Consider the following 15,434-nt stretch of genomic DNA (forward strand, 5'->3'; position numbering starts at 1 on the left):
CTACCCAGGTTTACAGATGAGTAAACTGAGGCATAGACAATTGAAGTGACTTGGCCAAAGCAGAACTATACAGTGCAAAGGCTGGGACTAACTTCATATTTATGATTTCCAGGCCATGGCTCTTTGTCTGTTGCTACTCTACGTGATGATGGTGTTTTGAGGAAGTCGGGTAAGAAGCCCAAGCAAGTTTAAGATAAGGCTGCTTACCTTACATAACCATTAGGGTCCAGCATGTGTATATGGGAAATCAGATTTACGCCCACCATGGCCATAAATCGATCTGAAGTAAATGAGCTTATAGAGTTTTCTGCTTAACTCTAGAAATAGGATGATAAAAGAGCTTTACTATGTGCTTAAAGATTTATGTTAATTTGATTTTAAAACAGATTTTGAAAGGGTATTCACCATTTAAGGGAATAGCATAGAAATTATACCTAAGTTTATTACACGTAAACATTAAACTACACAAATAAATGCGTCTGAAAAGAGTATCTCCTTTCAGTGCACCAAAAAGAAGTTTCTTTTGCATTTGGTTGATAGGGAGCATAATAGCCAATAATGGTTTGGATTGTGGATCATAGAGAAAATCTTTTCCTGAAAAGTACTGTATGTCCACTGCAGGCAGATCCTATGGAAATGAGAAATCCAGCCCAGTTAGAAGAGTCTGACTTCTGAAATGCTGATGAGATTAGTGCTCCCATTCTTGCATCTGGAAGGCTCGTACCCAGCCCTGGAGCACATGAGCGTGCCCTCAAGCATGTCGATCTCACCTGAAATCTGGTCAAAGGCAACAAAGTTGGAACTTTCCTGCTATCCTGCAGAATAATGAGATTTTTCAAGTGCTTTTCCCATTGAAAGATATAGTACAAGTGCAGGTGAAAAAGGCAAAAGGAGAAATTCTTGTCCCTTCAAATCGAACATTCAGCTTATTGGTTGCCCGACCATGATGACCTTTTGTTGGTATCTGTTAAGCAGACGCAATTGTGATAATGTTTTGTCTTTTAACTTAGGAATGCCTGTCTATACTTGCCTGTTCATTGAAGTTTTACCTGTACATCAGCCTAGTGAGTATAGACCGCATGACTGGAGGTCACCCTTGAAATGGTGATTTCTGAAGAAACAAAAAAAAGTAATTTGTTGGACGATACACAAGAGAAGCTGGAAGCGTCACAACCCAAAGGGATTAGTTTTAGATTTCAATCATAACTGTTAAACTCACCCCTACACACATACCACTTGTCACAAGGTGAGCCCGCCAAAATTTTATTGATAGAGTTCAGAGCTCTATCAATAACACAATCTAACTGGGGCGCCTGGGTGGCTCAGTCAGTTGAGCGTCTGACTTCGGCCCAGGTCATAAACTGCTAGTTTGTGAGTTGGAGCCTCACATCAGGCTTGCTGCTCTCAGCGCAGAGCCCGCTTCGGATCCCCTGTCATCTCTTTGTCCCTCCCTCCCTTGAGCTCTCTCAAAAACAAAAAGTATTTAAAAAAAAATAACAGAATCTAACCAAGGAATATGCTCTCCCTTGTCATTTATTCCACTAGAAAAGAATTTATTAATAATCCTAATCATGACTTCGTGAAGCGCCAAAGATCAAAGAGGTTAGGTACGTAGCTTAATGACAGAAGTTGTGGAGCAAGCATCCAACGCCCCTGCATATTACCTTCACTGTACTAAGCTACATATCCTAGAAATAAATTACAATTCTCCTGTTTAACTGTATATATTAAATGATTACACCTCCCAGCAAAAATAGAAAATTCTTCTTCTTCTCGCATTAATTTATATTCTACTTTTTACTAGAAAAGTCACAATTTATTACCAGATACACTCTATTTTATTTTATGGATATAAACTCAGGAATTAGTGTTATAATTGTTTTACCTACAGAAATTCCCAACTAAGTACACCAATTTGTAGCTTAATTCAAATAGTATTGAATCCAAGCCTGCATCCAAAAGAACCTGTTAGTGTTACTCTGCTTGTTAGACCAAGTGACTACAGAAGAAAAATGCAGCTAGAAAAATATTTAAACAATGGAATATATGCCATCTTGTGGTGAGGTGGGGAAATTGCAGCAATCGTTGAGCAGCTCCTAAATACTGGAACTCTCCTGAGCATTAGTTCTTCGCATTTAATATTGCTACTCAAATGACTAGCCAATAACAATGTCTTATTTTGTCCATAATCCATTCACAACAAACTTCCCTGACAGATTATTCTCAAATTGCAACAGCATTAAGATCCTCCTAAATTTGCCAAATCTTAGTAGATTGCTTGCTAAACTGAGTTCTCAGAAGATTGTTTCTCTAACCTCCATGACCTAGTAGTTTTAGTAGACATCAAATTGCAACAAAAGGCTCAAATGCAATCCATGTGACGTCTGAAGAACACGTGAAGCTTTCAGGCTTTCTCCCTGAAATCATTTTGGCCCCATCTATTACCCTTTACCTGACATGTTAATAAAACCAACGGCAGCAAACACTGATCGCTGTATTTTTCTTTCTTCTTCTTTTTTTAAATAGTAATCTCTACACCCACCATGGGGCTTGAACTCATAGCCTTGAGATCAAGTCACATACTCTACCGACTGAGCCAGCCAGACCCCCCCTAACAATAGCAGCTAACACTTAACTGAACATTATTCAAACCTTGTGACAACCCTGTGAGGTAGGGATGGTTATCACCTTCCTCATTTTAAACTAAAAACGAATGGAAGCACAGAGAAGTTAGTAACGTACACAGGATTATGGTGAAGAAAAAGGGATCTTACACTATTGAAACGCATACTTGTGAGAGCACACAAATCGAAGTTTTCATTTAAACCTTGAAAAGCCATGTCATTTATATCACAATAGAAATGCAAAATGTTATGAATCTCAGAGAACAGAGAAGCTTCAGCAATATTTTTACCGAAGGCAATGGAAGCAGATGCAAGTACATGACTTCAATGTAAGAACTCTGAAAACTCTCCTATCGACAGGATGCTAGTAGCTTTGGTAGAAGGGCAGATTAGTTATATATCATTACGTTGTATTACCAATGCTGACTTGGAACAAGCATTCGCCCATGTCACGAAGAAATGTGAAAAACTAAGAACAAAGCAACATCTGGGGTGCCTGGGTGGCTCAGTCGGTTAAGCGTCCGACTTCGGCTCAGGTCATGATCTCACGGTTCGTGGGTTCGAGCCCCGCATCCGTGCTGACAGCTCCGAGCCTGGAGCCCGTTTCAGATTGTGTCTCCCTCTCTCTCTGCCCCTCTGCTCTGTCTCTGTCTCAAAAATAAATAAACGTTAAAAAAAATAAATAAATATTAAAAAAAAAATTTTTTTTTTAAAAAGAACAAAGCAACATCTTCATTAAAGGACCGTTGTTTCGTTTTGTTTTTCCCTGAGTTGAGGTCTTAGTTGTAAAGTGTCATTAAAAAAAAAAAACAAAAAAAAAACTAATGATAGTTGATAGCTACTTTACCCTGATCAGGACCACATGATTCTTCCAGATGGTTTATATCTCATCTTAGGCATTGGGGCTTTTAGCCACATGGCACATGTTCCTCCTCCTGGGAAAAAGTAAAACTAAGTCACTACTGTCACAACAAATGGACTGCAAGAATCTGAAAGTCATCTCAAGAATTTGAGACGTGGAAAAGGAAGCTGTAATGCTGTGTAAAATTCCTACCCCTTCGACCGGAAATTATCCTCTTGCATTTTTTAATTACATTTTTTGTGTAATGGTCCAACCTTCAAATCCCCATGGAAGCAGCCAATGCTCCAATGCTCCATTTCATTATCACCTTTCCTAGATATTTTATTAACACACAAATAAGGTAGTATGTCATGTGATCCACATCTGCCTTTTTCCCCTTAATGGTAGCCCTTGAAGGTTTTTCCATATTCCGTATTTCCATATCTCATATTTGCTATGGCCGTATTCTTTCATAACAATCATTCAACTCTGCCTCTACTGAACATTAAGTCATTTTTATCTTTTTTCAAACACTGTTGCATAATGATCTCTGAAAGTCATCTGCACATCAAGTATGTTAAATTTTCCAAAAGTGGGATTTTGAATTAGATTATTTGTAATTTTGTTAAATTAAACTCAAGGTTATAATGACTCATACACCCTACTACAATGACAATTTCCTCAAACTCTTGCCAACACTTTTCAAATTTATGATAGGTTTAAAAAAATCAGGCCAAAAAATATCTTTTTAATATGCATTTCAAAGTGGTTCAGGACCTTTTCATATTTAACAACTATGTGTATTTCTTTCCCAGTTAACTTCACATCCTTCATGCACTTTAGTCTTTCTCTACTAGCTTTAGATGTTAGCCTTTTGAACGGTGACAAGTTGTGGTTCTACAAACTCCCCCTGCCATGTCTTTTCCTCAACTTAAGTTTTATTAGCCTGCAACTTTTTTCCCCCCCTTAGTCGAATGTATCAATTGTTTCTTCTACGGTTTGGAGTCAGAAAGATCTCAACTCCAATTATTTTCTTCTTAAAGTTTCTAGTACTTATGGGCTTCATTTCCCCTTTCCAACTTAAATTTTTCTGGTGGAAGGTGTAAAACTTCCTCCATCTGACTATCCATTATCCCACCAAAGTAGTTACTCTCTCTTCCCTCACCATCTCAAGTATTTTTATCCAGTATTAATTTCCAAATGTGTATTATTGATCTTGACATCCTGTTACATTGATCTTTCTCACTGTAAGACCAGAACCGTGGTTTCTCTGCACTTTTATTTCTAGAAATTTTTAATTGTAAATGGGGTCTTTGTTCTTTCAGTAGTTCTGTCGTTTGGATGTTGTACCAAGTGACCTGGGCTGAATTTGTTTCATAACTCTCTTGAAGCTTCAATTATATATAAAATGAACTACACTTGGAACAGGGGTAAATCACAATATAAAATGAACCAAGTTACAGAACACAAACACATTTCCTTACTCCTTTAATGAAGGACTGAGTTCTTTAATATCTAATGTCATACAGGCTTAGATGCTGACAGACTTGCAAGAGTAAAAATATGGGTAAAATACGCATGAACTTCAGACTAGTGGTTACTTCTAAAGAGTGGGCAAAGGGGAATTACATGGCAAAGTGTATAAAGTCTTCAAACTGTATAGAATCTACTTAAAGGGGGAAAAAAAAACACTTGAAGCAAATATGGCAAAAGTGAAAAAACATGATAAATCTGAATGGATGCATGGCTGCTCATTACCTAAATCCAGGTGTTCCTGTGAACATCTGAAAGCAGGGGCTTACACAGAAACAAACATATTTTATCTTCTAGAATTTTAGGATTTTCATCTCAAAACCATCATGTTAGGCCTGGCAAGGTGATTTCACTGGTTTTGACAGGTTCCTAAAATGTATTTTCTCTTGCACATCCTCAAGTACAAACTGCCCACGTCTGCCTCCTACCACCAGAATGTAAGCGGTGCTGCGGGCATTCTTCCACCATTATGTTCAGTTGCATACCCGAAGCATTAAAATGAATATACTCGATAAATTGAAAGATGAACTGATTCTTTAAATGTTTATTTCCTTGGTTTGGAAACTTAGGTGTAAGAGTGGAACCTGGATGTTACGTAAATGCAGCTTAGACCAGGTTTTGTCTAAATAGGTTTTATTTTAGACAGACTTAATATGAATACAGGAAAATTCTGGTCAGACACAACCATACAATTCCTTGTCTACTTGGTACATAGTGGGGGTTGGCAACAAAGTCACATATTGCTAGTATGGGAAGACAGTTTCCTTCTCTGATTATGGTTTTCTTCCAATTCAGAATTTTCATTTTTTCCAATTTTTGGGAATCTTTGGTTCAGCTCAAATATAATTCCTGGATCTTAGTCGCATAGCTTATATTATTAATTCAGAGATAAATTATAATAATGAGATGTCAATCTTCACTGACACTGGCCAAAGTATAAAAACCAAGATGGTAGAATTCCTAGTGCATTAATAAATATTTACTGTAAAATACTCTTTCTTGAATAGTAAATGGATGTCCTTGAAGCTGTTATCAGTTCCTCTAGTGTATTCTAATTGTACAGAAAGTCATGTTATTTGCCTCTGAAAAAAGATTTCATGTAAGAAACAGACAAAAGGCAATCCAAGTACAATTTTTTAATAAAGATAATTACAAAAGATGGAAAAATCAGCTCAGAAAGGCCAATTACTTCTTTAATAGATCAGTTTTTTGACATAATAACTCACATCAATTTTAAATACTATCACATAAAGCATGGTGGAGAAAGAAATTTTGCTTCATAATTAGAAAACTCACAATAAAACTTGCCAAGAAAAACAAAAACAAAAAAAGCCATTTTGAAAATAAATACAGTCCATGCCAAAGTAGTATAAAATGAAGCCAGAAGTCTTCAAAAAGAAAAAAATTTTTCTTCCCGATATTTTCTCACTCTTTTATGGTTTCTGAAATTGGTGAGACACTCAAATTCAAGGGTTGCTGAGCTGTTCTGATTTGGCTCTGTTAAAAGAGGCAACATAAAATATTAAAGTCCTGGAGGGTCAAGCCAAGAAACACACACTGATAATGCCTTGAGTCAATTTTTAGAGTACTGACTACCTTAATCTTTCCAGTGATTTTACAATCTATTCAAGTTATCCTATAAAGGCTAGCACAAAATTACATGTGGTCAAATGTATGCTTTCTGATGATAAACACCTCAATTATGATTTTGCCAAACATAACTAAATTATGAATCATGTTATACCAGCCCAGCGTTTAATTTACCCATCTTGGGATGCCTGAGTGGCTCAGTCGGTTAAGTGTCCGACTTCTCAGGTCATGATCTCACGGTTCGTGGAGTTCAAGCCCCGTGTTGGGCTCTGTGCTGACAGCTCAGAGCCTGGAGCCTGCTTCAGATTCTGTGTCTTCCTCTCTCTGCCCCTCCCCAGCTTGCTCTCTGTCTCTTGGTCTCTCTCAAAAATAAATAAACATTAAAAAAAATTTTAAATTTACCCATCTGCCAATACCACACACACACACACACACACACACACACACAAAGTAATCATGTATACAGAAATAAGAGCACCATGAAAAGATCACATAAAGTTAATAGCAAAAGGTCTCAGATACATTACGTACAATACAAACTGATTTAACGTTCAGTTACACAACATTACTAGTCTTCACCATTTTTTAAGGCAAGCTACATAAGTAAAAAAGAAACAGATAACACACACACTGATAGTTAAGACGGCATATATTATCTTGTGCACCACCAATACAGAGTAAAATTTAGAACACCTCATTCAACTTACTGATGCTCTCAGTCAAGTTCGGTCCAGCACTTCTCAAAAGAATACACACATAACACACCTAAAGTAAATGTATTTATTATTTTTATAGTATATAGAAATTACTAGATAAAAAACACAATTTACCCTTTGGTATCTGTTTTTTCACCACTACTGTCCTTGGATTTATCTTCTTCCTTAACATCTAAAAACAAAAATTGGGAAGAGATTAAAACTTACTTTAAAATATAAAATGTATACCTTACTTAAAATATAAAAAGCTGTCTTAGAGGCACCTGGGTGGCTCAGCTGTTTTAGTGTTCAACTTTGGCTCAGGTCATGTCTCACAGTTTGAGATCCTACATCGGGCTTGCTGCAGTCAAGACTGTCCGTGCAGAGCCAACTTCGGATCCTCTGTCTCCTCTCTCTTCCCCTCCCTCACTTGGGCTCTCCCCCAAAATAAACAAATATTTAAAAAAATTTTAAAAAAGCTGTCCTATACAATTTTAGTATTTATGAATTCAATAACTATACAAGCTTTGTTAGGTGCTGTGCTAAATGAGAGAGGTTCAAGGAGTTAATGTCACATAGATCCTGCCCTCTGAAGTTCTTTTCCTTGCACCACTGTATTACAGCTGAGATATGCACTGTGGAGAAGTTCAGCCTACAGACACGAGCACAGCAGCACTGAGGGAGGTTGGGAAAAACTACCACAAAGAAGTGACCTTTGAGAGATGCCCTCAGAATTAAAGAAGATGTGGCACTTGGCAATGAGAAAGAATGAAATCCCGTCATTTGCAACAACGTGGATGGAACTAAAAGGCATTACGCTGAGTGAAATAAGTCAGAGAAGGACAGATATCATATGTTTTCACTCATATGTGGATCTTGAGAAACTTAACAGAAGACCCTGGGGGAAGGGAAGGGGGAAAAATAGTTACAGAGAGGGAGGGAAGCAAACCACAGGAGACTCTTAAATACAGAGAACAAACTGAGGGTGGATGGGGGGTGGGGGAGAAGGGAAAATGGGTGATGGGCATTAAGGGCACTTGTTGGGATGAGCTCTGGGTGTTGTATGTAAGCCAATTTGATAATAAATTATATTCATACAATAAAATAAAATGAAAGAAAAGAAAATCTTTAAAAAAAGAATAGAGAACCATCCCATTATATAGCAGTACATATAGATCTTCCTCATTCTTTTTTCTTTTTTTTCCATTAAATTTACTTATTTATTTTGAGAGAGAGAAAGAGCACATGAGCAGGGGAGGGGCAGAGAGAAACAGAGAGGGAGAATCCCATGCAGGCTCCATGCTGTCAGCACAGAGCCTAATGTGGGGTTCGAACCATGGGATCATGACCTGAGCCGAAATCAAGAGTTGGACGCTTAACCGACTGAGCCACCCAGGCGCCCCAGATCTTCCTCATTCTTATGTACCACAATCCATTTAACTGGTCCTATGTTAGTCAATATTTGCTTTTTTCCAAGTATTTTGCTTTATTAATAAATTCATAATAAATAACCTTGTATAGATAAAAAAGAGAGAGATGTCTTAAGAATGAATAGCTTTTGGGTGGGAAAAGGGATGAAGTATCTTGAACGGAGGGAAACCTTAAAAGGACTTTGAGGTAAGGTGGAATTAGCAGGTTTAGAAGGAAGAAATGAAAGACCACTGGGACTGAAGTATTCTGAGAAGAGAGAATCAGGTAAGATAAACCCAAGACACAACAGAGGCTAAATCTTACTGCTTATTCACTTTAACTCTCACTGTGGAAGTACTGAAACTCAACCATTTTAATAAAAATCAATAAAATAGTAACATTACCACTATAAACTCAAGATTACTAAAACAAATTAGCCTAAATGTGAATTTCTTCTTTAAAGAAGCATATGAGACAAAGTTGTGACGTAATGACCTAATAATAAAGATACAGCGATTATACACAGCATCACTAAGCATTCTACATACACATTTCAGGAAACTGGTCTGCCTTACAATACAAACATGTGTGTGACAAGAAGGATGACATTTCTTTCAACTTCTGGCTTAATTTTAGATATGTAAACTTAATAATTCAAATTGCTAAAATGGAACTGGGAAAGGGAGGAGGAAAAAGAAATGGCCCCCACTTTAGAGGTTTTGATTATAGATTTTTAAAAATGTTTTCTATGGTAATATTTCTTTATGTGTAGGATAAGGGATTTTAACAATTGGAAGGTCTTACAAGAAGAGCCCCACCACGAAAGAATTTTTTTTAAAGTTATCATTATCAGCAACAAAAGTTTTGAGGAGCTAAATACTAAGAGATTAATCCACTACCAGGCTACTAAGCCAGAGCAAAAGATACTCTCTTTTTAGCTAAAAAGGCAATTAAAGACAAGCAGCACCCTAGTAAATGTGTTTTCCCATTTGGAAAACAAACAAACAAAAAGCACAAAAAAGATAAAGATTTTAAAATGAGAAGAAACTTCAAAAATGACAAGAATATATACAGACAGTGAGAGAAATGAAAAATACTAGAACAATCCTACATCTAAAGCAAAGTCCTCCTTACCTCAAAAATAGATGGAATTTCTGGATGTCAATCAGTACATAAAAGCAGACTGGAGCCATCATTGTGATACATTGCAAAGTTAAAATTATAAAATGGTAGAGAATGGTAGCCTACAGAGGAGTGAATCATGAGTAAAAGAACAGAACTAAAAGTGTCAGATATGCTGTGGAATCCTAACCTCTCTAGTAAAAAAGAAAAAAGAACACGATAGCCAGCTTATTCATGTAACTTCGATGTAATAGATAAAAGGAAAAGGATGTTGGCCCAGTATCTCTATCAGTTTTCCGCATGCTACAGGGTTAAAATTAACAGCCAGCTAAACTCATGCTCATCACCATTACTTGTATACAGGCATCAGGTATCCAATCAAGAAATGCACCAAGTGTTGAGAGTACAGATATTTAAGATCTGGTGTTCCCTAGCCTTGGGCAGCCCAATCTAGCAAGGAGATACATAAAATCCTGTAACGAGGCACTATAATACAATGTGTTAAACAAAATGACCAAGGTATGTGTAAGTGCTCTGGGAACTCAGATAAAAGATAACCAATTCTGGTAGTAAATTCACTACTTAGAGCATCATTTTGTCAAAAGACAAGCTACTAACAGCATTTTTAAAGTTAAAGCATTGAAGTATTATACCTCCTCTCCAACCCAGCTTCCAAATCCCTTCTCTTTCCTCAGAGTTTTTATGTTTTCATTCAACAACTTCTGAGCAAAGTCTATTCTCCTAGCTTTTTCACAATGGTGAAAAACTGGTCTGAAGATAATATGACTCTTCTTTTGTGTTTAATTCCCATCAAATAAACTTTAGGTAATTAAAGATTATCTTAGAATTTCAGTTCTGCCCACAGACTACAAACGGACCTATAACCACTTGGTCTTCTCACCCAGTCTGTATCATCATAGTGTAATGTTTGCTATTTTATGCCTATGTCAGCAAGAGACAGTAGGTAATAAGGTTTTCTACATTATAGAGCAAATGTGATTAGTAACATCAGCAGAGCCCTAAATAAAAGATTTAAGAGCTAAGCACCATTTACATTGGGAAAAAAAGTCATCTACCTAGCACACACACCTTTCTAATACTTACTTGTGTAATGGCCTTCAGGCTCCCATAAAAACTGCAGTGAAGCTCATTTTTAAAATTTAGAGTTAAAACACCTTTACCAAAAAATAAACCTGACCTGCTTTTTTGTCCTCTGTTTCCTTCTTGTCTTCTTCAATTCTAGCTTTCTTGGCTCCTTTCTTATGATCAGCCACATTTCTACGACCTCCTTCTCCTTCATCCTCAGAGTCTGAGAATTCTTCATCACAAGCTATCCGTTTGTCAGATGCTCGGACTAATTATACAAAGATTTTAGATAGACAACATTAAAAATATCATTAATACCAAGTATGTTAGAATGTCTACACCACAACAGCATACTATTATGCTATTGCTCTAGCAATCAATAATAAATAGAATGAGAAGCTGGAAAGGTGCTTAATGTTATTCAACCCATTCTACTCTGGATAATTGGTATTACTAATTAATTCCCAAATATACATAATTAAATTTGACCACATATGTCACATGAACTGAAAACGTTGACACTCAAATCAGGCTTTAAGGCATATGAAAGTAAAACTATGGAAGATTAGCAATGGAAAAAAAGGCCAGTAATAATGGTGTGCTCAGGAAACATGACCCAAAGTGAAGTTCTCAGGCCATTAAACCTTCAGTTTGTAGTGATGTTTTTAACAAATCAGAAAAATGTAACAGAATACACATCAAGGTATTATCTTACTAGAAATTCTCTTGTCTGGATCTTCTCCATCTTCATCTCCGCTGTCTTCATGAACAGCATCTTCTGGAATAGCTTGCATCTGGACGCCAGGTGCATGAGGTAACATGCGTAAATTTTCAAATAAGCGCTGTCTAAATTACACGTACAAATGTATTAGACAAAATTCATTTTCTTTCAAGTTCCTCTTAAATGTAACAGGAAACATTAAGCAAAAATTTCATCTTTATCTGACTTAACCTGTGAGTTAAATTAGTAACACATAAAAGCACTGATACTTCAGACTGTCATTAACCCATTCAATCCTCAAAATTTATAATGTAGGTACTATTGCATCCCCCATTTCACTGGTGAGAAAATACAAGCCTTCAAGGCAAATGAACCTGCCACATGTCACAAAACTAATGTGTGGCAAAGAAAGAGGACACAAACTCAGGCCTGTGTACAATAACCCTCTAAACACTTTGTCCTTAGAAATAAAGCTTTATCAAAATGTTTTCAAAAATGAAAATTTCACTTTCATGTAAGGCAAGGAAGTATACAATTTAGAGAACCTTTGCGATTTAAAAATATTTAATAGAAAATGGAAATATTTTTGAGCTATGAGGTCCATACATTTTCATTATCTCAGGAAACAAAAATCAGTAATCTTAAGGTTTCAATGCTTTTGAATAAGACAAAGGAAGTATCTGATATATAAAGCTAAAGATGAAATATTTATCAAATCAATTCAATGATTTCTTACTTTATCTTTTCCATATATTCGGGAGTATTCTGGTTTGTCATGTTTGAAGGACTAATATGCAGTTTGAAGTCCGGGCCAAAATACTCAAAGTAATCATTATATGGCAATTCTATTAAAAACAATGAAATAAAGTGACATATTAAAAGTTCAGTTTTCACACAAATCCATGCACAAAATCCAGATTCAAGTTGTAAAATGTTCCCCAAGAAAATATTTAAAGTGAACACAAAGGGAATTTATTAAGTGACTATTCTATTTACATGGTTTTGGAATCTACTCTAATCATCCATCCATCCATCCATTTGTATATATAAACAGTTCCAACCAACAAAGATATCATAATAAGAATACTTACCATTGGGAATCTCACAATCAAGGGCAACTGCAGTCTCGTATGTCCAACATCGAGCAACATTACGAATTGTGTATCCACCTCCCCCAAGCATCAGTAATGGTAAATTGAAAGTTTTTACAACTTCTACACATTTAGCATGACCTAAGACAAAGAAGATCTGAGTAACATACAAATCTAAATATTTTAGCAGTTTGAAAAGTTTTAAAAAGATAATAAATGCAAAGTTTTACTCAACCAAAATGGCTTTTCTAAGTATTTAAAAAATATGTAAAAATTTCAAGAAATCTCTAGTCTAAAATTTACTTTTCAATCATATACCTTTCACACAATGATTTTTAAAACACTGGCTACTTTAGCAAGTATCCCTGATAGAAAAGTCAAATATACAACTAAGATTAAAATATGAATATTTTTTATTAACATATGAAAAAGTTCTGTGATATGAAGATTCTATGTTCTTGTGAGGTTATGCGGGGTGGGGGGAAAGGTTACAATGAAACATACACAATCTAAATTTTCCCTCTAGACTCATACAAATTATGGAAAGCTATATAACAAAGTTTAACTGTGGGTTATCTTCAGGTAGCAATACTATGGATAATTTTTTTAACTTATCTAAGATTATAAAATTAGTATCTATTAGTATAAGAAATACTTCAATAAACTTCTTTGTGTAGAAATTTGAGGAAAAAGTAAACCCAATATAAAAACAAAGTATTTCTTTGGATACATGTACCAGTTCAATAATCAATTATAAGTCAATTACCAGTAATTTCTTGATATATTACTTAGGTATACAAATCAGTCTTTAAAGAAAAAAACCCTTCAGTTGTAAAAGAAAACCATGCTTACTGGAGATTATCAGGAAAAATCAAAACAGTGCAAAGGAAAAGCTATCTAAAACACCATCATTCAAAGACAGTATTTGAAATATTTCTTTTTTTAAAGTTTACTTTATTGGGGGGAGGGAGAAAGAGAGTGCATGTGTAGGTGGGTGAGGGGCAGAGAGAGAGGGAGAAAAGTCCTCCGTAGGCTCCACACTGTTAGTACAGAACCTGACATCGGGCTTGATCCCATGAACCGTGAGATCATGACCTGAGCTGAAACCAAGAGTCAGATGGATGCTTAACCAACTGAACCACCAGGTGCCCCTTACACATTTCCCTACAATTCTGAGTTAATAAGGTTTAATTAGTTTTTTCATGTAATTGTATATTGTGAGCATTTCTAATTAAGTATTCTTCAATAGTTGCACCATATGATTCATAACCCAATTTCTATTATCACTACTAGAAAAATGACTGTTTCTTGTAACAGATAAAAATGAATGGCAGAGATCATAATAGTAACAACATAAAGGAGGGCAGAAAGGAGATGGACAAGAGGGGACTAATAGACTTAAGAAATACAAATTGAAGTTGGCAGTGCAGAAAGCTTAGAATCAAGTTTAAGATTTGGGATTGCAAATATCCTTATGCTTTATACCAGGGAAATTATAACAGTTGGCTGAAGTGTACATTAATGTAAAACACTATAGTTTATGATTATGAATGCTATTACTTTTCAGTATGAAGGCATTAAAGCATTTTCAAACAGCTAAGACAGGAAAACGGTCTGTTAATACCCATTTTGTACTAATATTAGGTAGATCATTTTTAAAACATGTCCATTTTGAGGCCAACATATGGTTATCAACACATTAAGTCCAACATATGAAACTATTATTTGGCCACTGCTGACCTACCAAGAAAAGGGGCAATCAAGTTTGTATGGTTCAACCTAATAAAAGCAAAATAGATTATACTATAATTCTAATGCTAACTGGTATAGAAGCAATCGTAACATTAAGTAAAATAGCCTTTAATATCTGGATTTAGTTATTTAATTCCATTTAAGCCAACAGTAATTCTGGAAAAGTTCTATTGAGAATTCTTCACATCTTACGAATGAATTCAAAGCATCCATTTGTTACCTAAAAGTTCAAAAGGAAAACAACTACAAAATCATGTACAATAGTCATCATTATTGATCCCCATATAACAAATTTTAAGACCTTATTAAATAAAGTTTCAGATTTATTCTTAAACTCTAGAGTTAATTCCATGATGGTGATCTTTTACTTTGGTCTGGACTTCTATCACAAGTTAATTTCAACACTTGATCAAATTTAAATTTCTGGTGTAGTACTAATCTCCCACATCTTTTCTCCTTTCTCAGAAAGCTCCTTGAGAATGTGCGCCACCAAAATGAGACAAAAGTGAGGAGGAAGACAGAGGAAAGAGCAATAGGGGAGGGGAGGCACACAAGAGAAGCAAAGAGCTCTTTGTTCTACCATATCTATAGGGGATACTCAACCAAACAGTAACAGGTCAGAAGGCTATTCTTCAAGAAGGTAAAAATGGTGGAGTATTTGATGCATCTGAACATTTGAAGCTATTTAGACACTGGCAGTTTAATAATGAGTAAAGAGAAAGCTAAGTAATTGAAAAATTGGGCAAGAAAAGCAAGTTATGCAAAAAGGAAAAATCTGGTAACTGAGAAGTGCTTTAACGTTAATGACACTGTAAACACTGAATGCCACAACCAAAATTCTAGTATACATACCCAGATTTAAATTGTAAAAATGAAGACACTGGAAGGGTGTGTGCATGTGTTGGGGACAAAGTGGTGAAAAAGAGCTAAATCCCTCTTCTTCCATGATAGGAAGTGAATACGCAAAGC

General features: G+C 35.7%; 1 protein-coding gene across 1 annotated transcript in view; it reads right to left on the reverse strand.

Annotated features, from left to right (window-relative positions):
• Positions 1–6,119: 6,119 nt before the first annotated feature.
• The window catches only part of HDAC2 (histone deacetylase 2), a 30,021-nt gene continuing 20,706 nt past the window's right edge, over positions 6,120–15,434 (reverse strand). The window contains exons 9-14 of the mRNA XM_047858966.1: positions 12,714–12,854; positions 12,359–12,467; positions 11,617–11,747; positions 11,014–11,169; positions 7,419–7,476; positions 6,120–6,495 (exon numbers count right to left, since the gene is read on the reverse strand). Coding sequence (XP_047714922.1) covers positions 6,465–6,495; positions 7,419–7,476; positions 11,014–11,169; positions 11,617–11,747; positions 12,359–12,467; positions 12,714–12,854 — 626 coding nt within the window. The 3' untranslated portion in view covers positions 6,120–6,464. The remainder of the gene's footprint in view (positions 6,496–7,418; positions 7,477–11,013; positions 11,170–11,616; positions 11,748–12,358; positions 12,468–12,713; positions 12,855–15,434) is intronic.

The sequence above is a fragment of the Prionailurus viverrinus genome, chromosome B2 (genome assembly GCF_022837055.1).
Source record: "Prionailurus viverrinus isolate Anna chromosome B2, UM_Priviv_1.0, whole genome shotgun sequence".
Lineage (NCBI taxonomy): Eukaryota > Metazoa > Chordata > Mammalia > Carnivora > Felidae > Prionailurus > Prionailurus viverrinus.